Source organism: Caloenas nicobarica, chromosome 3 (assembly GCF_036013445.1).
Source record: "Caloenas nicobarica isolate bCalNic1 chromosome 3, bCalNic1.hap1, whole genome shotgun sequence".
In the NCBI taxonomy this organism is placed as follows: Eukaryota; Metazoa; Chordata; class Aves; order Columbiformes; family Columbidae; genus Caloenas; species Caloenas nicobarica.
The window spans coordinates 935,246-956,569 of NC_088247.1; the positions used below are offsets into that span (position 1 = coordinate 935,246).

General features: G+C 71.7%; 1 protein-coding gene across 1 annotated transcript in view; it reads left to right on the top strand.

Annotated features, from left to right (window-relative positions):
• Positions 1 to 1,089: 1,089 nt before the first annotated feature.
• Positions 1,090 to 21,324, top strand: part of DNMT3A (DNA methyltransferase 3 alpha) — a 47,978-nt gene continuing 27,743 nt past the window's right edge. Inside the window, exons 1-3 of the mRNA XM_065632398.1 lie at positions 1,090 to 1,201; positions 9,493 to 9,724; positions 14,300 to 14,404. Coding sequence (XP_065488470.1) covers positions 9,656 to 9,724; positions 14,300 to 14,404 — 174 coding nt within the window. The 5' untranslated portion in view covers positions 1,090 to 1,201; positions 9,493 to 9,655. The remainder of the gene's footprint in view (positions 1,202 to 9,492; positions 9,725 to 14,299; positions 14,405 to 21,324) is intronic.

The window sequence follows — 21,324 nt, forward strand, 5'->3', positions numbered from 1 at the left end:
CCCTTCTCTCAACTCGCTCCGGTGTCTGTGGGTGGTGCCCATGGCTGAGCTCTGCAGGATGCGCAGCGCAGAGCAGGGGCCAGGTCCGCACAGCACTGCATGGCACAGCCGGCACTGACCAGCGTGGCTGCTGTCAGCATGGCGCAGCATGGCTCGGCATGGTTCACAACCACGGGACGTGGCATGACTTGGCACGGCACAGCCCAGCCCCAGCTGGCACTGCACGCCACTGCATGGTCCTGCACGGCCCGATATGGCCTGAAACCACTTGGCTCAGCAATCGCCTTTATAGCATGGCATCACATGGCACGGCTCGGCACGCGTGACTCAGCACTGCATGGCCCAGCACTGCATGGCACAGCTTGGCACTGCACAGCCTCGCACTCCTCAGCTCGCCATGGCACTACCTGGCACAGCTTGGCACTGCCGGCATGGGCTGGCACAGCTTGGCTCGGCGTGGCACTGCTGGGATCTGCCCGGCATCACCCAGAGTGCTCCAGCGATGCTGGGCTCAGCCCAGCTCAGGGTGGCTCTGGCCCAGCACCGCACGGGACTGTTGGGCTTGGCTCAGCTTGGCCCAGCCCAGTTTGGCCCAGCCCAGTTTAGTCCAACATGACATGGCACAGCCCAGTTTGCCTTTTCTTGGCCTGGTCCAGCGTGGGTTGGCTGACTGTGGTCTGGCCTGGCTCAGCGCTGCATGGCCAGCATTGGCTCAACCCCGTCTGGCCCAGCCTGGTTCAGCTCGGCTCAGCTTGGCACTGCATCACCCAGCCTGGTTTGGCTTGGTCCAGCATGGTCTGGCTTGGCACAGCACGGCACGGCTTGGCACGGCACAGCCTGGCTTGGCACGGCTTGGCTTAGCGGGGCTCAGCAAGGCCCAGCCTTGCCCGGACAGGCCCGTCCCAGCTGAGCCACGAGCACAGCCCATGCCGACACCGCCTGCCGCAGCGCCGGTCCGGCCCGGCTCGGCTCGGCCCGGCTGGGCTGGGCCCGGCGCGGCGGGGCTGGGCTGCGCTCAGCGCGGCCCGGCGGGCGCTAGGACCGCGCGGCGGGCGGGCGGCGCGGCTCGGTGCTGCAGTGGAGGCGGCGGCGCTGCGGGAGGAGGCCTGGCCGGGCAGCGCAGCGGCGGCGGCTCGGCACGGCTCGGCACGGCTCGGCACGGCTCGGCACGGCTCGGCGCGCCGGGCCCGCACCGGCCCAGGTAAGGGCCCCGCGGCAGCGCGGACACGGGTGGCCCCCGCGGACCCCCGGGACGGGGCGCCCCCCGCTCGGCACCCCCCGCCTCGGCTCGGCTGGGCTCGGCAGCGCTCGGCTCGGTTCGGCACCGCTCGGCTCGGCTCGGTTCGGTTCGGCTCTGTTGGGGTCGGTTCGGCTCCGCTCGGCTCAGCTCGGTTCGGCTCGGCCCGACCCGCGGAGCCCGGCGGGCGGCCCCGCGCCCCGCGCCCGGACACCCCCGGCCCGGTCCCGCGTCCCCCTCCCCGGCCCGGGGGCGTCGCGGCGGCGGGCGGGGGCTGCGGCGGGGCCGGGCCGGGCCGGGCCGGGGTTGCAGCGCCGAGCAGGAAAACATGGCAGCGGCCGGGCCGCCTCCCGCCGGGCCGGGCCCGCTCGCCCCCCCCGGCCCCGCGGCCACCCCCGCTCCCGGCCCGGGCCCGCTCGGCGGGCGGGGGTGGCGGCGCGGGCCCGCGGGCCCGTTCCCCGCGGCGCCGCCGTGTCCTTGAGCGCCGCGCCGGGCGGCTGAAGGGCAGCGCGGGGCCCCGGGCCGCTCCGGGGCTGCGAGGCCGCCCGGGGGTGTCACCGCCGTGTGTCCGCCCCCAGCCCCGGCCCATCGCCCGGCAGCGGAGACCCCCGGGCCGAGACCCCCGCCCCGGCTGCGGAAGAGCGGGGGTGCCCGCAGCCCCGGCCCGGCGCTGCCCTCCGGCGGGCCGCAGCGGAGCTGCCCCGGGCTGGCGCTGCGGAAACTTTTATTTTGTGCACCCAAAAAAAATCCCCTCCCGTGGGCAGCGCGAGAGCCGCAGCCCCGGCCGGGGAGGGGGCGGCGTGGGGCACAGGCCTGGCAGGGCTGCCTGCTGCCCTCATCCCTGCCCGCTGCCTGCCTGCCCACTGTCTGCTGCCTGCCTGCTGCCCTCATCCCTGCCCGCTGCCCTCATCCCTGCCTGCTGCCCTCATCCCTGCCCTCATCCCTGCCCGCTGCCTGCCCACTGCCCTCATCCCTGCCCTCATCCCTGCCCTCATCCCTGCCCGCTGCCTGCCCACTGCCCTCATCCCTGCCCTCATCTCTGCCCGCTGCCTGCCCACTGCCCTCATCCCTGCCCGCTGTCCTCATCCCTGCCCACTGTCTGCTGCCTGCCTGCTGCCCTCATCCCTGCCTGCTGCCCTCATCCCTGCCTGCTGCCTGCCTGCTGCCCTCATCTCTGCTCTGCTGCCCGCTGTCCTCATCCCTGCCCGCTGCCTGCTCTGCTGCCTGCCCCAATCCCTGCCTGCTGCCTGCTTGCCTTGCTGTCTGCTGCCTGCTCCGACCGCTGCCTGCCTGCCCTGCTGCCCGCACTGGCCCATGCCCTGCTGCCTGCCCACTGCCTGGCTCCCCCGGTCCCGTTGGCAATGCAGCTGGGCCGCCCGCTCGCTTCCCCCTTTCCTCTCTCTCTATTTTTTCTCTCCCCCCCTTGCTTTCATGTGTTCGTGTGCGCGAACCTGTGGGCAAATGAAATTTTCCTTTTCGCTCAGTTCCTCTTTCTTTATTTCTTCCCTTTGTGTGACGTAGACGGTGTCACCACGGGATTGGCGTTCGGTGCTCGCGCTGCTGCGCCGAGTGCGCGGCGGCAGGAGCTGGCGGTGACGGTGGGTGCCCGCGTCCTGCCCAGGGGCTGCGCCCCTCGCCCACCCCGGCAGGGACACCCGACCGGGGCACCCGCATCAGCTGCGAGCGAAGCCCTCGAAGCCGGTGGCCACGGGGAGCCGGCAGGAGTGGATGTTGTCGTACCCGGCGGCTGCTCCCGGCAGCTCCCGCGCCTGCTCTGGCCTTTCGTGCTGAGTCAGCTCGAAACTTCCCAGCGGAGCCTCTTTTGGTGACACGCAGTGCCCGCCGCCTCTCGAGGAAAGGCGGGATGCCGGTGCCTGCGCTGCTCGCCAAAGCTGTGGCCCAGGCCTTGCCCCGGCTGCCTGCGTGACCGCGAGCTGCTGCCGCGGGCGACGTCTGTGCCTCAAATCCGGTGGCGGCCGCTGCTTCGCCGGGGCTGCCGTGGGGCCACCGCGCCGCTTCCCGGCCCGGGCCAGGGCGGCTGCTCGGGCACCCTCAGGTGGTGTTTTTCGTACGGGTGTTTTTAGGACGGCACATCTGCGCATCCCTGCCTGCGCCTTCCCACAGCCCTGCCTGCGTCCCTGCCTGCGCCCCTGCCTGTCCCGGGCAGGCTGTGCCATTAGTGGGCGTGCGGCTCCCTGCAGCGCCCGCCGGGGACAGCGCGTGGGCTTGCCAGGTAACCGCCGGCACACGTGTGCGTGCGCCAGGACACGCGTGTGCCAAGCACACACGTGCCCCGGCGGCTCCTCGGGAGGAGCCAGCGGTGTTTGGGCGTGCGGTTTGGCGGGGATGGAGGTGTCGTCTGCTCCGCTTTGCTGCAGGAACCTGCTCGCCCTGGAGACCGCGCGGTGGTTTTTAACACCATCCGAACTCTGACCGGTGCCGCCGGCGTGGGGCAGGGACTGCCAAGGTCACACCGGGCAAACCGGGGCCAGGAGGGGTATCGAGCGGAGCCGCCGTCCCGCTTCCCCACCGCGCTCCCGCCGCGGGGCTCGGCACGCACGGGAGCGGCCGCCGCCGGTTGGGCCTGTTCCCGCGGTTAACCACCCTCCCCAGTTCAAAGCTCGTACCTGATTGCTGGTTTGGATCGTCCCGGCTCTGCTCCCGGCCCTGCTCCTCTGCCAGCTGGAGGCTTTCCGCGGTGCCGGGGGCTCTGCCGCAGCAGCACTTGCTCACCGTGATCACGTCATCTCTTGGCCTTTTTTTTCCCCGATAAGCTGAGCACGCTGAGCTCCTCGGCTCTTGCGGCGCAGTGTTCCCGGCACTCCGGGAGCTCGGCCGCGGCTCCTTCATCAACCTGCCGGGTTGGCACCGTCCCGCCTGCAAAACAGCTCCATGTCCCGGTGCTGGGGGCTCCCCCGTGTGCCACCACCATGTCCCGGTGCTGGGGGCTCCCCCGTGTGCCACCACCATGTCCCGGTGCTGGGGGCTCCCCCGTGTGCCACCACCATGTCCCGGTGCTGGGGGCTCCCCCGTGTGCCACCACCATGTCCCGGTGCTGGGGGCTCCCCCGTGTGCCACCACCATGTCCCGGTGCTGGGGGCTCCCCGTGTGCCACCACCATGTCCCGGTGCTGGGGGCTCCCTGTGTGCCACCACCATGGCCTGGTGCTGGGGGCTCCCCCGTGTGCCACCACCATGTCCCGGTGCTGGGGGCTCCCTGTGTGCCACCACCATGTCCTGGTGCTGGGGGCTCCCTGTGTGCCACCACCATGGCCTGGTGCTGGGGGCTCCCCCGTGTGCCACCACCATGTCCCGGTGCTGGGGGCTCCCCTGTGTGCCACCACCATGGCCTGGTACTGGGGGCCCCCCCACATGTCCCCACCCCGTCCCGTGGGTGGTTTTGTGTGACCTCGGCCCTCGCAGGTGCTCCTGCTGTGTGGGATCTGGCGCTGGTTGCGGCTGCAGCCGGGGTGGCGGTTTGCTTGTGGCGTGGCCGCGCGGTGCGGGGCCGTGCGTTGTTCCTTGGGGTGCAGTGTTGTGCAGTGCACTGACCTGGGGTGCAGTACGATGCGGTACAGTGTGGTGCAGTGTGTTGCTCCCCAGGGTGCAGCATGAGGCCAGTTTGGTGGTGCCAACCAACCCAGGGGTCCTCGTCCGCCCCGCTCTGTTTTGGGGAGCAGAGGGCACGTGCTGCCTGCGCCTCGTCCCGTTGACACCCCGTCAGGCCGCGGCAGCGGTTCCCAGCGGCTGCGGTGAGAGCGGCCGCTTCCCTGCCCGCCACGTGCGCCCCGAGCAGCATGGCCAAATATTTAGCTCGTAAGTGATAATTACGGGGGATGAGGTCAACGCTCTGCCCGCGACGGTGGTTTCGGCTCAACCATCTGTCGGAGGCGGTCGCAGCGGAGCTGCTGCCGCTCGCAGGAATTTTGGGCCTCCAGGGACACCCACCCGTCCCCGGGTGCCCCTGCCAGCAGCACCCCCGGCGCGGGGGGCCTGGGGGGAGCGCCCCCCGTGAGTCAGGTGTGGGGGGCTCAGGGGGCGGGGGTGACTCACGGCCGCAGCTCCCGGCCCCTCTGAGTCAATCCTGAACTTCTTCCTCGGCGCTGGGAGGGAGGAGGAGGAGGAGGAGGAGGAGCGCGGCTGCCTGGGGGTGGCGGTGACTCAAAGTGACAACAACAATAATAATACGCTGCGGCACTTGTCACGGGAGAGGCGTTTGGACGGGGTCCCTCGTGCGTCCCCACCGCCGAAGGCACGCGAGGGACCCCGTCCAACCCCGGTGGGTGTCACTGCGCCGGGGGACGCTGCACGCGGGGTCACGTTGGGACAGGAGGGGGGGGCTGCGGTGAAGGTGTCACCAGCCGCCAGCACCGGGGCTGTGGGGGACCCCGTTCGCCATCACCTAAAATGGCCGTTTGGGTTTCTGCGGGTTCCCGGCTGCGGCACAGCAACGGCGGGAGCTGGCGAGGTCCCTAAATATAAAAAAGGCGGGTTTTTTCCTTTTTTTTTTTTTTTTTTCTCCCTTTCCCTCAACGCCGCGTGTCTCATCCATCCAGCGCAGGTAACCTACTTTGAAACGCCTCTGCCGAGCGGCGAGCGTGACTCGCCGGGGCCCTGCCGTGCGGGAGCGGCAGGCGCGGGCTGGGGCTGCCGGTTCCCCCGCTCGCCGTCAGCCGTAAGGTCAGCCCGAGCGGTTAAATAGGGAGGCAGCAGGGACGGCGGCGAGTCCCTCCCCGCGCTTCGGCGGCGAGCGCCGGACCAAGGTCTGTCCCCCCACCGCCACCGCCGCATCGGCGAGGGGATGCCCCGGTGCTGCCGGAGGAGGCTCTTGGCGGCCTAACGGGGGGACACGGTGCCACAGCCCCCGTCCCGTCCCATCGTGCCGCGGTGGGCGAGCCCCGGCTGGGTAAGAGCGCGGGAGAGCGGGGACGGCGCCGGGGCCGCGGCGATACCCGCGGGTACCCCGCGGTGGGGCTGGGGGGGCCGGGGGGCCGCCGGCTGCTCCCCAGCTTTGTTCGGCGGCCGCCGGCCGGGGCTGCCGCGGGGTTTCTCCGCAGCCCAACTATTTTTAGTGCGTTTGGAGACCATGTTTGCTGGAAGCGAATCAAAGCCCGAGCTGGCCCTTCGGCAGCGCCAAGCGGGGCGGCTGCGGCTGCGCTCCCCAGGCACCGGCGATGCCGGGGGGGCTCACCCGCCCCCAGGGCCGCTGGAGGGACCCTGGTTGAGGGGGGCCAGGCTGGGGGGCTGGAGCTGCCTGTGCCACTTTCTAGGGCTGTGGGGACGTGCAGGCAGGACCCGCTGGGCAGCGGGAGCTGGAGATGCCGGGGACACCGGGGACACCAGCACCCTGGTGCCTCTGGGCACGGGGGTGCCCGCCGGGGGGGCCGGGGCTGCCCTGCCGCGGAGGTGCCTGGGTGCAGCCAGGGTGTCCCCGGGTGGTTCCAAGCGGCACGTGTCCTCTGGTGCCCGCAGCCGGGGCTTTGCCGAGGCGCAGCGGGGCGGGGGCTGCGGGGGCACGGGCAGGGCCGGGGGCACCACCAGCCCCAGGCCCATGAGCAGCACCTGGCGGGGGGGACACGGGGCCGAGGTGCGGTGCCGAACGCGTGCCGTGCTGTGCCGAGCAGCGTGCTGTGGTGCCGGCCCCGGTGCAGCTGTGAGATGGGTGCCTGAAGCGATGGCGTGTGGGTGCTCGGTGCCGGCCCCTCACCAAGGGGCACCGCAGTGCCGGCACAGGGCTGAGCGTGCCGGGCCAGGGGCGAAGGGCTCCGCGGGGAGCGGGTGCGGGCAGGCCCTGCGCGGCACAGGGCTGGCAGGGCCGGTGCCCCGGGATGGGGACGGGGACGGAGCCTCCCCCTGGCACCCCCAGCTGGCGAAGGAGGGGGACGGGGCAGCCCTTCCCTGCATCCCACCGGCTGGCACCGCGCTGCGCGGGGTGGACCCTGCACCCCGACCTGCACCCCACACCCCAGCCTGCACTCCAGCCTGCACCCCACACCCCAGCCTGCACCCCACACCCCAGCCCGCACCCCACACCCCAGCCTGCACCCCAACCTACACCCCACACCCCAGCCTGCACCCCACACCCCAGCCCGCACCCCATACCCCAGCCTGCACCCCACACCCCAGCCTGCACCCCACGCCCCCACCCCCCGCCCCCCTCGCCCCCCAGCCCGCACCCCCTGCCCACGCCCCCCTCGGGCCCCAGGGCAGGGACAGCCGAGCCCCCCCTCCATCTCGCTCCCCCCAGCCCGAGGGTCCCGGTGCCCGCGGGCCCCCCCGCCCCCGGGCAGCCCCGGGCGGGCAGGCGGGCCGGGGGGTGCGGGCTGTGCAGCGGCACTGGCAGCGGCCCTGCCCGCCCGCAGCCCCCCGCCCCGCGGCTGGGAACGGCTGCGGCTGGAAAGCTCTAGAAACAAATTGCAGCGCCGGTGCCAAAGGCAACAGCAGCCTCGGCCATGGCTAATGCAGCGTTTGCCATAGCAACAGGTGCCGGGGCTGACGCCTGCGCCGCAGCCCCGCGGGGCCCTGCCTGCGCCCGCACCCCCACCCTGCACCCCTCACCCTGCACCCCTCACCCTGCACCCCTCACCCTGCACCCTGCACCCCTCACCCTGCACCTCGCACCCTGCACCCCGCACCCCTCACCCTGCACCCCGCACCCCCCACCCTGCACCCCCCACCCTGCACCCCGCACCCCTCACCCTGCACCCCTCACCCTGCACCCCTCACCCCGCACCCTGCACCCCTCACCCTGCACCCTGGACCCCGCACCCCGCACCCTGCACCCCTCACCCTGCACCCCTCACCCTGCACCCCTCACCCTGCACCTCGCACCCTGCACCCCGCACCCCTCACCCCGCACCCCTCACCCCGCACCCCCCACCCTGCACCCCCCACCCTGCACCCCGCACCCCGCACCCCTCACCCTGCACCCCTCACCCTGCACCCCCCACCCTGCACCCTGCACCCCGCACCCTGCACCCCCCACCCTGCACCACGCACCCTGCACACCCCACCCCGCACCCTGCACCCCCCACCCCCCACCCCCCACCCTGCACCCCCCACCCTGCACCCCCCACCCTGCACCCCCACCCTGCACCCTGCACCCCGCACCCTGCACCCCTCACCCTGCACCCTGCACCCCCCACCCTGCACCCCCCACCCTGCACCCTGCACCCCTCACCCTGCACCCCGCACCCTGCACCCTGCACCCCGCACCCTGCACCCCTCACCCTGCACCCCCACCCTGCACCCCTCACCCTGCACCGCCACCATGCACCCCCACCCCTGACCCGGCACCCCCCACCCTGCACCCCTCACCCTGCACCTCGCACACCAGAACATGCACCCCCCACCCTGCACCCCCACCCTGCACCCCTCACCCTGCACCCCTCACCCTTCACCCCCACCCCTCACCCTGCATCTCCACCCTGCACCCTCACCCCTCACCCTGCACCCCTCACCCTACACCCCTCACCCTGCACCCCCACCCCTCACCCTGCATCTCCACCCTGCACCCTCACCCTGCACCCCTCACCCTTCACCCCCACCCCTCACCCTGCACCCCCACCCCCCACCCTGCACCCCCACCCTGCACCCCCACCCCTCACCCTGCACCCCCACCCTGCACCCTCACCCTGCCCCTCGCACACCAGAACATGCACCCCTCAACCTGCACCCTGCACCCCTCACCCTGCAGCCCAAACTGCACACCCCACACCGTGCACTCCACAGCACGCACCCTGCACCCTGCAGCTTACCCCATGCTGTGCACCCCACGCTGTGCACCAGACACCCCACACCCTGCACCCCACGCCATGCACCCTGCACCCCACGACCCACACCCTGCACCCCTCACCCTGCATCCTCCGCCCTGCATATTGCACCCCACACCGTGCACTGCACACCCCACCCTGCATCATGCACCACACACTGCTGCACCTGCACCACGCACCCTGTGCCCCGCACTGCTGCACCCCACACCCTGCACCCCGCACTGCTACACCCTGCACCCCCTGCACCCCACACTGCTGCACCCCAGCCCCTGCACCCCACACTGCTGCACCCCACGCCCTGCGCCCCACAGCTGGTGGGAGCCGAGGCTCGGCCACCTCCCGGGGGCAATGCCGGAGCTGCTGCCCAGCCCAGCCCCACCGAGTCAAGGTTGTGGTGTGTTAATAATTGCCGGGGCCGGGGCGCGGTGCGGGGGGCGGCGAGGCCGGTGCTCCCCCTCACCCCAGCTCTCTCCACTTCCCGCAGGGGCAGGAGGATCCAGGCAGGCGGCGGGACGCAGGGGAGGCCGCTGCGGTGGGTGAAGGCTCTGGACCCCTCCTCGGCGCAGAGAGCCGGAGCGTGGCGGCGGCGCGGGCCGCTTTGGTGCTGAAGAGGTGACAGTCGCAGGCACCCGCCCTCGCGCCCCACCATGCCATCCAGCGGGACCCTTGACGCCAGCAGCCCCGCTCCGGACCGCGAGGCGCCCGACGCGCACAAGGTAGGGACCGCCACGGCTCTGCCGGCTCTCGGCAAGCGGGGGGCTGCCAGGGGACCTGCCCGCGCTGTGGCCATCCCCATCACTGGGCTTGGCGTCGCTCCTGCTGGTACCAGGGCAAGGGTGGGCTCCGGGGGTCCGGTGTGCTCCAGGCTGGCAGGCATGTGGGAAAAGGGGGTGCGGGGTCCTCTCTGCCCCACCAGCCCCGCTCCCCCCTCGCAGTGGTGGGGAGCCCTGAGCCACGGCCGGGATTAGCACGGATTGAGCTATTCCTGGCAGTGCGGGAGCGCGGGGAGGGGACGGGGAAGCGCAGACCTGCTGTCACCTCCCGGCGGTGGCCAGGGCTGGGGCAAGCCCGGCTGTGGGGAGGGGGCTGCCACGATGGCGGCGTGGGGGTGTCCCTGCGGCTGCCCCGGCTCTGGGTGGGTGGCAGGTGCGTGTCCTGGGCTGTGGGGCAGCAGGAGGGGGACACGGGGCTTCCATTGAGCGGTGGCCCCAGCCTCACCAACACCAGGCTGGAGCCCTGGTGCCAGGCCCGCTCCCCCCTGGGGCTGCGCTGGGTTTGGGGGGCCTGACTGGGATGGGGGGCAGGCTGTGACTGTGTCCGCGGTGCTCCCGGGTGTCCCCGCCACACAAGGACATGCCAGGCCGGTGTGGCTGGTGCCAGCAAAGGCGTTGCTGCTCCTGCCGAGAGAAGCGTCACGGCAGGCGTGGGGGCCGGACCTGCCCTGGTCGAGGCGTGGGGACCGGGGCCGCGGCCAGCTGGATGCCGTCCCGCCGCGGGCAGCGCGGGGTCAGGGTCAGCCGAGTTCGTCTGGGCTGGCTCGGCCGTGCCGTGCTTCCCGCACCGCGTCAGACCTGGCTGCTCCCCACGCCAGCACACCCGGCCCTCCGGCCATCGCTCCTGGCTGCTGGCGGGGCTGCCCCGTTGGGGAGTGCCCAGTGCATTCTTGGCACAGCCGGGATGGCGAGTAACCCTGGGGTCGGTTGGTTGGTCCCCCACTGTCCCCTGTGGCAGGTTACACCACAGCAGGTGCGTGCGGCCAAGCCCACCCAGTCACTGGTACCAGGAGCCCCAGGAGGCGGGCGCGGAGCCCACCTTGTGTTTTGGTGCAGTTCTGGAGATGCATGGCAGAGCCAGCTTGGAGAGTGGGGTGCGGGGCCGTGGCACAGGGGGAGAAACTGACACGTGCGGTGCAGCCCGGCTCACCCTCAAAAGCAGGACTGGTGCTGGTCCCTGGGGTGCCAGTGACCCGCGTGGGCCAGCAGCGAGCGTGCTGTGCCACAAGCTCGCCCAGCCGAGTGCTGTCCTGGCCTGACCCCGCTGGGATGCGGCATCGCCTCCCCCGTGGCCACACATGGAGGTCACCTCTGCCGAAGGGACGCGCGCTGCCTGTGGGGCTGGATGTGGCTGTACCCCAACACCCATGGCACCGTGGGTCACACCGGTGCCACCCTTGGCACCAACCTGGCGAGGCTGAGTTCCAGCTCCCATGCAAGAGGGGTCTCTGCCCCCGCCTTCTCCTGCCCCCCAGCCTGGTTCCCCCCACTGCCCGGGGCTCCCAGTGCAGCCGGCGCTGGGACCCGGTGCTGTGCCGCGCAGCCAGCACTGCGTCATGCAGCAGCTTGGCTCCTCACGGTGCTTTCCCTCTTGGGTTGTTGCCTGGCAGCGGTGCAGGAGCGCAGCGCATCGGGGCCGTGCCGTGCAGCCCCAGCCCCGGCAGAGGGGAAGCCGGGCAGTTCACGGGGAGATGACTCCGCTCCAAGTGAGGGGCTGCGGGTCCCCCTCGCAGCCGTTTGCCCCAGCCCTGCCCAGGCTGTATCCCGGCTCCTCCTGCACCTGCCCCACGTGTGGGAGACCAGCCGTGCCCCATGGGGTCCCCGGTGCTGCCCAGGGCCCCGTGTCCCCCAGCTCGGTGACACAGGAGCCCCACGGCAGGGCTGCCCTGCGTTCGCAGCAGTGGGGATGGCTCACAGGGAGCTCGCCTTGTGCCCGTGTGTGCTGGGGACAGCTCCTTGTCCCTGCAGCGGGGACCCCCGCTGCGCCCCCGCTGCGGTGTCCCCGGGGCCGGTGCCCCATTGATGTTTCATGTGCCAGGCATGTGCAGCGGCACGAGGAGCAGAACGGAGCCCTGAGCACCAGCATTGCCTGGGAACCCCATAGAGACCCCCTCAGAGGCCCCTCCCCTTGCCAGCACCCACGGGATGCTGCCAGGCCGTATCATTTCCCCGTGGGGCTGCACAAAGCACAGCCTCACCATGGGGACACAGATACGGGGCCACCCCAGCGCTGCGGGAGGGGGACAGCTCCCGCTGGGACACCACGCGGCGCCGCACGATTTGGCATGGGGGGTCCCTGTGGCCACGGCCAGGGGTCTCCGCTCTGCTCCCCCTGAGCAGCGCTGGTGCCAGGGGGTGCAGGGGCCTGCGGGGCCGTGTCCTGGGGAGGCTGAGCTCACCGTCCCCTCCTGCTCCCCACCTGTCCTGTGGCTCCTCCACGGCTCGGGGACATGCTTCCCCAGGGGGACAGGGAGAGTGTCCACAAGGATGGGGACAGACTTTTAAGCAGGGCCTGTAGTGACAGGACAAGGGGTGATGGTTTTAAACTAAAGGAGGGAGATTCAGGCTGGACATGAGGAAGAAATTGTTTGTGCTGAGGGTGGTGGGAGCCTGGCCCAGGTTGGCCAGAGAGGTGGTGGCTGAAGCATCCCTGGAGACATCCCAGGCCAGGCTGGACGGGGCTCTGAGCAACCTGAGCTGGTGCAGATGTCCCTGCCCATGGCAGGGGGGGCACTGGGGGAGCTTTATCCTACCCAAGCCATCCTATAATTCGATGATTCTATGATATGGAGAATCCTGGGGCTGGTTTCAGCTGGGCGGCAGGAGATGGTTCGGAGCGGCTTGTGCCCAGTGCCTGGCGTGTGCCGGCTGTGTTTGGCGCAGGGCTGCCGTGCCTGAGCTCACTGCACGCAGCCCCGGGCAAGCGCCGGTCCCTACTCCACCCCGGCCAGGAGAGCTGAGGGACTCAGGGGAGCAGGAACCCCCCGCCCTGGGGACCCCATTTGGATCCTGTGCCGGGACAGAGCTGGAACTGTGATCCTGACACCGTCCTTGGACCCGTCCCAAAACTTTGCACCTGGGGCCGCATGGGGAGCGGGGCTGGGCCCAGGCATGAGCCCCTGGGTGCCAGAGCTGGGCACGGTCACTGCGGGGCTGCTGGGGCGCGGGGTCGGTGCGGGGGGCCGGGGGCTGCCCCGCGCACAGGGAGTGACACGCAGTGATGGGGCTGGGGACAGCGCGGTCCCAGTGGCCACCATGGCGGCTGAGGGCAAACCAGCACGTGGCTCCCACGTGATCCCACAGGTATGGCCCGTGGCAGGGGGAGACGGCAGCAAGGGGGACACCGGGCTTAGGAGGGAGCTGGTCTGGGGGGCTGCAGCCGTGGCGCACAGCAGCCGTGGGGCACAGCACATCCTGACCCTCCAGGAGCTTTGAGCTGGACCCCATGGGGCAGTGCCGCCTGCGGCCACCCGAGCCCCAGGGCCGGCAGGCAGCGGCGGGCAGGACCACGGTGGGGTGGGCAGGACTGCGGTGGGGCTGGCGCCCGCCGTGCCTGCGGGGCCGCGGCTGCAGCTGGATGCGGCGCAGTCTGGCTGCCAGCCGCATCCCCTCCCCGGCCTCCCCCTCGCCAGCCCCCGCCGGCCTCCTCTTTCCCCGCTCCCCCTCCGCGGCCTCTTCCTGCCTCGGCCGCCGCCGCGGGAGCTTCTGGGGCTCAGGTGAAACCAGCCCCGCTGCCGCCGCGGGACACGCCGGGGCCCCGCGCAGCCCTCGCCCCGCACGCGCGTCCCCCCCGTGCCGCGGCACCGGGCGCGAGCCCCTTGAGTGGGAGCGGGGCCCCCGGCACGCTGCGGTCCTCGGGCGCTGCCGCGGTCCCGCGCGGGGAGCAGGTTCATTCCCGGGGCCGCGTTCCTGCCGTGCCGCCCGTGCCGGTGCGTGGGCCTCGGGACACGGGGAGGGGGACAGGGCGCTGGCAGCTGCTCCGGGGCAGAGCGCGGAGAGGGTGTGTGGGGTCCCGAAGCGCCCGCGCTGGGGCAGCGTGGTGACTGCTCCGAGGGCAGCCGGGCTCCCGCTGCCTGCCTGTGTCCCCAGGGAGCTGCCCGGCTCCCTGCAGGCCCACCCTGCGGTGCCGCGATGCAGGAGCCCCCAGACCCACACGCGCAGGGCTCTGGTGGGCCATGGCAGCAGGCTTGTCCCTCCGAGCCGGCCGTGGCACAGGGACACGGTGCAGGAGGGCTCTCCCGGCGATGGTGCCCGGCTCCACGGCAGCTCGCACCGCTGCCCAAGCGCTGGCAGGAGCCGCCATTACTGTTCTAATGGTGCTCCGGGGGCTGCTGGCCCGGTGATGCCGGCAGTGCTCCTCAGTCGCCAGCCAGGCGCCCAGCCACACACGGCTCTCTGCGGTGCAGCCGTGGTGCCGGCGTTCCCAGCGCTGAGCAGGAGCGGAGCCGTGCCCAGGACCTCGCGCTGCCTGGCCCTGGGGCCGGCGCCGTAACCGTCCTCTCTGTCTCCGGCTCGCAGGGGGAAGAGGAGCCTGAGGAGAACCAGAGCAAGGAGGAGAAGCAGGAGCCGGGGACGCCCATGAGGAAAGCCGGGCGGCCTGGGCGGAAGCGCAAGCATGCCCAGGTGAGCCAGCGGGTGCGGGGGCCGGGGGCAGCGGGGTGTCCCCGCATGGGGCTGTCCTGCCCCAGTGAATGTGCTGCACTGGTGGCAGACTACAGCTCCGGGCATGCCGCGGGCTGGCCCACCGCCCCTGCTCATTGCGGCCCAGCAGCCTCTAGCCAGGAGCAGAGCCCGAGGGCAGCGGAGCGGCTGGACGGGAGCGTCCCCCTCCCCAGCCCCCTGTGCCGCCCGCGGCCCCTGGCGAGCCCCTCCTGTGCCTGGCGGGAGCAGCGCTCCCCTTGCTGCGGCTTCGGTCGAGGCCCTGCCGCGCATTTGCTCTCTGAGTCCGGCACCCCCGTGTCCCCACCGCGAAGCTGCCCAGTCCAGCAGCTGCACTAACAAGGCAGATGTGGGGACGCAGGGCCAAGTCCCCCCAGCTTCCCCAGCTCCTGCCGCGCAGGCGATGCCTGCTCCGATGTGTGTGGGGCTCGGCGAGCTCCCGGGGGCCGGCACAGGAGGGCAGCGCGGTGCTCACTGGCTGCTGTGCCTGCAGAGAGGGGCTGTGGGGTGACGGGGTGCTCAGGACTTTGGGTGGCAGCTGGTTCTGGGGGTCACCAGGAGAGGGCACACAGGGCCAGGGCTCTCGTGGAGTTGGTGGCGCGTGGTGCATCATGGTGCTGGTTGTGGAGCGATGGTGGCTTCCTCCCCGCCGACTGCTGGGACACTGCGCTATCGGCTGCCGGTGCCACCGTGAATGCGGTGTTTGGAGGAGCAGAGGTTCCTCCGGAGGGAAGGTACATGGTCATCCTGGGCCAGGCACAGGCAGGGCTTGGGCAGTGTCCCTGTCCCCTGTCCCCGCCAGGGCAGCTTCGCTGCCAGAGGGTTGCAAAACCGTTTTGCCAAGGTTTCTGGCTGCAGAAAGGGTTAATCCTGCTCTTGGACGTGTCCGGATTCCGGATCCCCTGCCTGTCCGATCCCGGCCGTGGTGGCGGCAGGGCCGGGGAGGCCGGCCCGGTGTCGCCTGGGACGGGCGGGGGTTTGATGGGGCACGACAGGGCCGGGAGCCGATGGGGGAGCGGGCGGCTCCGAGCGCCAGCTGTAAATCCGGCGGGGCGGGAGGTACGTGCCGGGGCGGGGAGAGCCGTTTCGGTGGAAGAACAATGCTGGCACGGGAACAACTGGGGAAAGTCGTCAGGAACAGTCGGAGCCTGGGAACCAGGAGGTCTCTGGCCATCGGAGCTGGCAGCCCCAGGAGTGCCCCCTGGCACGGTGGGTCCAGAGCAGGGTGGCAGTGGTGCCGCAGCACCGGGCACCCCCGGCCGGCTGGCAGCGGTGCCCATCCTGTCTGGCTGCATGCTCCTGCCCGCCGCACCTGCCCGTGCGCGGCGCTGACCCGGCCGGCAGCTCCTGCTGCCAAGCCAGGGAGCTGGCAACCCCGCGGGCACTGCCAGGAGGCCGGGAGAGCCCCGGCTGGGTGTGAGCTGCCAAAAATAGCCTTCCCGCTGGGAGCCCCGCGGTGCCCGCGCCTGCGGCAGCCCCTGCTGGGGGCACTGCACCGGCGTGGAGGGGAGCTGGTGCGCATCACCGGGACCCTGCGGAGCGGGCTGGCTCCTTGGGGACCCCGCAAGGGTCCCCACGCTCCTGCTGGCAGGGACCCAGCGGGCAGATGTGCTGCAGGAGGGTGCTGAGCACCCACCTCGGCCTGGGGCCAGGACGTGGGCCCTGCCTGGGGACACAGCTCGACAGCACGGGGGGCTCGACGTGGGGCCAGCGGGCTCTGGGCACCGAGGAGCCACCTGCCCTTCCCAGCGTGTCCGTGGGGCGGGGAGCTCAGCCCGGGGACCCTATCGGGGGCTCTGCGGGGCAGAGGACGGGCAGGAGCAGGCAGCGGGGCAGGAGGAGATGCTGCTGCCTGCTGCAGGCAGGCCTGTCTGTGCCAGGGCTGGGACGGGCAGCAGGGGAGCCCTGCCCGGTGCCGGTAACCGGCTCCTCTGTGAGCCAGGCGTGCGAGGCCGGGTGTCACGGGGTGTCACGGGTGTCAGTGAGCCATGCTCTGCCATACGGTGCCATCCCGTGGTGTGCTGTGCCATGCTGAGTTGTGCTGTGCCGTGCAGTGCCAAACCACGCTGTGCCAAACCGTGCCAGGCCAGGGCTCAGCAGCAGGATGTCCCCTGGGCTGGTGGCTCCATGGGCGGTGCTGTGGATGGCAGCAACTCTCCCGGCACCTTCCCCCTGGCAAAGGGGACATGGCCTGGGGGTGCCCCATCCCGTGTCCCCCCAGGCTTGGCCGTGACCCCCGGGGTTTGGAGCTGCCACTGGTGCTGCAGAACTGGGGTCGGCACGAGGCTCTGCCAGGGCTGCGGTGCATCAGGGTCCCTGTCCCTCTATGGGTGCGGGTCCCCAGCACGGGCACATGTCCCTGGCACAGCCAGCGCATGGCCGAGGCCCCGCTGGCGTCCCCCCGGCAGCGAGCGAGGCGGCGGGGCTGGCGCGGGGCTGTGGGGCTCCCGGCGGAGCAGCGGCCTTGGCAGGGGCCCAGCGGAGGGGGGAGCGGCAGAAAGGCAGCGCCTGTTCCCAGCGCCGGCGCCGAGGAAGCGGGTGGGTGGGCAGGAAGGGCGACCGGCCGCCGGGCCCTCCGCGGGGACGGGACGGGCGCCGGGGCGGCCGGGAGGGGCAGGGCCCTGGGCTGAGTCCCGGCTTCCCCTTCCCCTCCCTGGCCCGGCGGCCGTGCCGGAGTGGCGGCACCGGGAGCCTGGTGAGCTGGGGTCTGGTCCCAACCAGGTAGGGAAGCGGCGGCAGGGCCAGAGCTGCGGTGCCAACTTCGGCTAGGGCGGCTGTTGAGGGGCTGGAGGTGTGGGAGTTGTTCGGGATGGGTGCCGTGCCGGGGCACACCGGCTGCAGCGCAGGGTGTGCTGTGTGTCCCCATCCTGGCAGGCCATCATGTGCGGGGACGCGGTGCGTGTCCTGTCTGGGGTTAACCTCCATGTGCCCCATCCCACCGCGACGCGGAGGGACCCGCCTGCCCGGCACGGATTCCTGGCATTGTCCAGCAGCACCACAGAGCCTGGGAGGCCCTGGCGCGGCCAGGGAGCTGGGGCTGAGCGGGTGCCGCACCGGTGGGGCCATGGCAGAGGCGTGGTGATGCCCATTTCCTGAAAGCGCGGTGGGCCGGGGTCTCTGTGCTGGTGGGAAGGGGCTGCTGTGGCAGGACCGGAGCAAGGCTGTGGTGCCAGGGTGGCACAGCAGCCCCATCTGCTCTGCCAGGCCGTGGTGGGGTGTGAGCGGTGCCAGTGCGGTGGCGCTGCCCAGCCCCGCGGTGAGAGTTCATCCCGGCACCACCACAGCCTCGCAGCCCCAAGGGGAGCGTGTGCCACCGGCCACCGCCGCCCCCAGGCCCCGTCCTGGCGCGGGGGTGGGCTGAGCCCCCGCAGCCCCACCGAGCCCCCTGCAGCAGTGCCTCCGCCAGCTCCCGCCTAATCCGGAGCGTGTACCAGCATTCCCGTTTCCTCCGGGAAGCCTGCGCGGCCCCTGCGATTGTTGTCGGCGCCATGTCCAGGATGCGGCCCCGAGCGGGAGATGGGAGTGGGGCTGGGAGCGGCCGGGCGTCCCCACAACTGGCAGCTTGGCCAAACGCTGGCGTGGGGGGACAGGGGGACGCAGTGGGAAGCCATGGGGCCTGCAGTGGGGACAGAGACCCCCGGTCTGTTCCCAGGAGTGACGTGGGGCAGGACTCGGCTTGTCCCTCTGGTGCAGCCCCTGGCGGCAGCTCTGGGGTGCAGGGCCGGGGTGCTGCCCCTCGGCCCCACTTTGTCCTGAACCTCCTTCCCCTTCGCTCTGGCTGCCGCGGCCCCTTCCCAGCTGGCTCAGCCCCCTCCGGCAGCTCCGGCACAGTCACTGCCAGAGCCAGCGCGGTTCCCAGCACAGGCACCGCGGTGCTGCCGCCTCCCTCCCTGCGCCAGCCAGGACTTTGCTCTCTGGTGTCCATGCCACCGCCAGTGCCACTCCTGGCACTACGCGGGGGCCGCATCCAGACGCACCGTGCCGTCCCCGCAGCCTGTCCCACCACCGCGGCTGGGGCCAGGTTCACGGGGCTGTGGCACACCCGGGTTGGTCCTGCAGCCTTCATTTCCCCGCGCACACTCTCGCTCGTGGCTGGCACTCGGGTGTGGTGGCCTGGCACGTCAGCCCACCGTCCCGGTGGCAATGGTTTCTGCTCGGCTGAGCCGTGCCCTCCCCGGGGACCAGGCTGTCGGCCGGCACAGGGAGAGGCTGCCAGGCGCCCTGTGAAATGGCGGCAGCAGCTCGCGTGTCCCCGGTGTCTGGGTGTGCAGTGGCCCCACCCCAGTGCACGCATGTCCCTGGCACAAGTGACACCGCCGCGCTGTCCCCAGGTGGGAGCGGGGCCAGCCCGGCACAACGGGAGCGTGTTTGGGAGCGGTTCCCTGCAGTCAGCCGGGCATCGTGCTGGCGTGGCCGTGGCACCACCAGTGCTGCTGGACGCCCCGCGAGGGTCCCCTCGGCCCCCAGCGCCCCCTCCCACCTCACAACCCCTCACAACCCCGCTGTGGGTTGCAGAGCAGCTTGTCCCCTCCTCCCCAGCCCCACTGGTGGCCCCTCGGCACACCAGGCCCCGGCCCCCCACGCGCCGGGGCTGGGGCCGGCGGTGAGCGGTGGAAGCGGCTGTGCCAGCAGCGGGGCGGCCGGGCCGGCAGGAAGCACCCAGCACCGCGGGGCCGCGGCCGCCAGCACAGGGAGAGGCGCCTGCGCGGGCGGGCGGCAGCCGGACGGGATCCGCGCGGCAGCCGGCGGGGAGGCACCGCGGTAAGCGGCACACGCTGCAGATCCGGGGAGCTCTGGGGAGCAAAGGTTCCTTCCCCACCTGCCACCCACCCTGAGCTCCTGCCCCATGTCTTGGTGTCCCCTTCCTGGCAGCCCCAGGCAGGGGAGGGTGGGCTCACGCCAAGCCTGGCTGGCAGCGTGGCATTTGCTCCTGGCACCCTGGCACCGTAGGGTGCATCCTGGGACATGGAGTTTGCTGGGGACAGGCAGGAAGGTCCCTGCAGCCACCTCCTCTCTGTGCCCCCCTGGCAGAGATGGGAGGTCTGCTCCAGCCCAGGCAGGGGGCAGGCAGGGCGCAGGCAGGACACAGGCAGGGACACCGGCAGGGCGCAGGCAGGACACAGGCAGGGACACCGGCAGGGCGCAGGCAGGGTGCAGGCAGGGGGCAGGACACAGGCAGGGCGCAGGCAGGACACAGGCAGGGCGCAGGCAGGACACAGGCAGGGCGCAGGCAGGGACGCAGGCAGGGGGCAGGCAGGACACAGGCAGGGGGCAGGCAGGACGCAGGCAGGGGGCAGGCAGGGACACAGGCAGGACACAGGCAGAGTTTGCCTGCCCTCCCTGTGCACACAGCTGTGCCTTGGCTGGGCTGGGAGCAAACCTGGGGCCTCTCCCTCCATCCTGGGCCCTGCAAAGCCCCTGGCGCTTCCGGCTTCTTGCGGAGCCTCCGCTGTGGGGCTGGGGGGACAGGGGCAGGGGGACGGGGTGGCGGCCGAGCGTGGGGATGGGGGGCACAAGCTGGCGGAGGCGAGCGTGGGGCGCAGGAAGTGGGGCCGGGTGTCACCTCCGCAGCTCCCGGCACGGCGGGTGTCTGTGCTTCAGGTGTTGGGCCGTGGGGCTGGGGCGCTGGCGTGAAGCTGGGCTGGGTGCCCCACACCCGCGGGCGGTGTACCCTGGGGAGGACGGTGCGGTGCCCGAACGCTGCGCTGTGCCGCACGGCGAGGGCCAGGCCCTGGGGATGGGCCCCCCGGGGCTGGTGTGGGTGAGCCCTGGGGAGCACTCCTGGGGGGCACGGGGAGCAGGGCGGCCGGGGCCCGGGCGAGCAGCGCGGGCAGAGCCCACCGTACCGCGGCTGCGCCGTGTGCCCAGCGCCGCTGTCGCAGTGACGCAGCAGCACTTTCACTCTCCTTCGCCACGGAAACCGCCGGGCCGGCTGCGCCTCTCGCTCTGACTGCGCTGCCCCTCCTGCTCCCGCTCCTGCTCCTGCTGGCCCGTGCCGTGCCATGCCGTGCCGTGCCGTGCTGTGCTGTGCCGTGCTGTGCCGCGCTGTGCGGTGCTATGCCATGATGTGCCATGCCGTGCCGTGCTGCGCGGTGCCGTGCTGTGTGGCTCCCCCAGGGATGCCAGCGTGGCAGGGGACTGGTGATGCCATCCCCAGCCCCGCGGCCTTGCCGTCTGCCACGCTCACGTTGGTGCCGCTTGTTGCACAGACATGCTCTCAGGTCCGGCGTGCCGGTGAGTGCTGGTGAGTGCCGACACAGCCGATCCTTCCCCTGGGTGTCACGCTCACGCACGCTCGCCGCTGCACCCGCGAGCCGGGGATGGCTGCATGGTTCCTGTGGGCACAGGCGCCGCCTGCACACACACACCCGGCTGTCACACACACCTGCCTGTCACACACACCTGCCTGTCACACACACCTGCCTGTCACACACACCTGCCTGTCACACGCACCCGCCTGTCACACACACACCCGCCTGTCACACACACCCGGCTGTCACACACACCTGCCTGTCACACACACACCTGCCTGTCACACACACCTGCCTGTCACACACACCCGGCTGTCACACACACCCGCCTGTCACACACACCTGCCTGTCACACACACCTGCCTGTCACACGCACCCGCCTGTCACACACACCCCCGCCTGTCACACACACCCGGCTGTCACACACACCTGCCTGTCACACACCCGGCTGTCACACACCCGGCTGTCACACACACCTGCCTGTCACACACCCGGCTGTCACACACACGGCTGTCACACACCCGGCTGTCACACACACGGCTGTCACACACACGGCTGTCACACGCACACGGCTGTCACACACCTGGCTGTCACACACCCGGCTGTCACACACACCCGGCTGTCACACACACA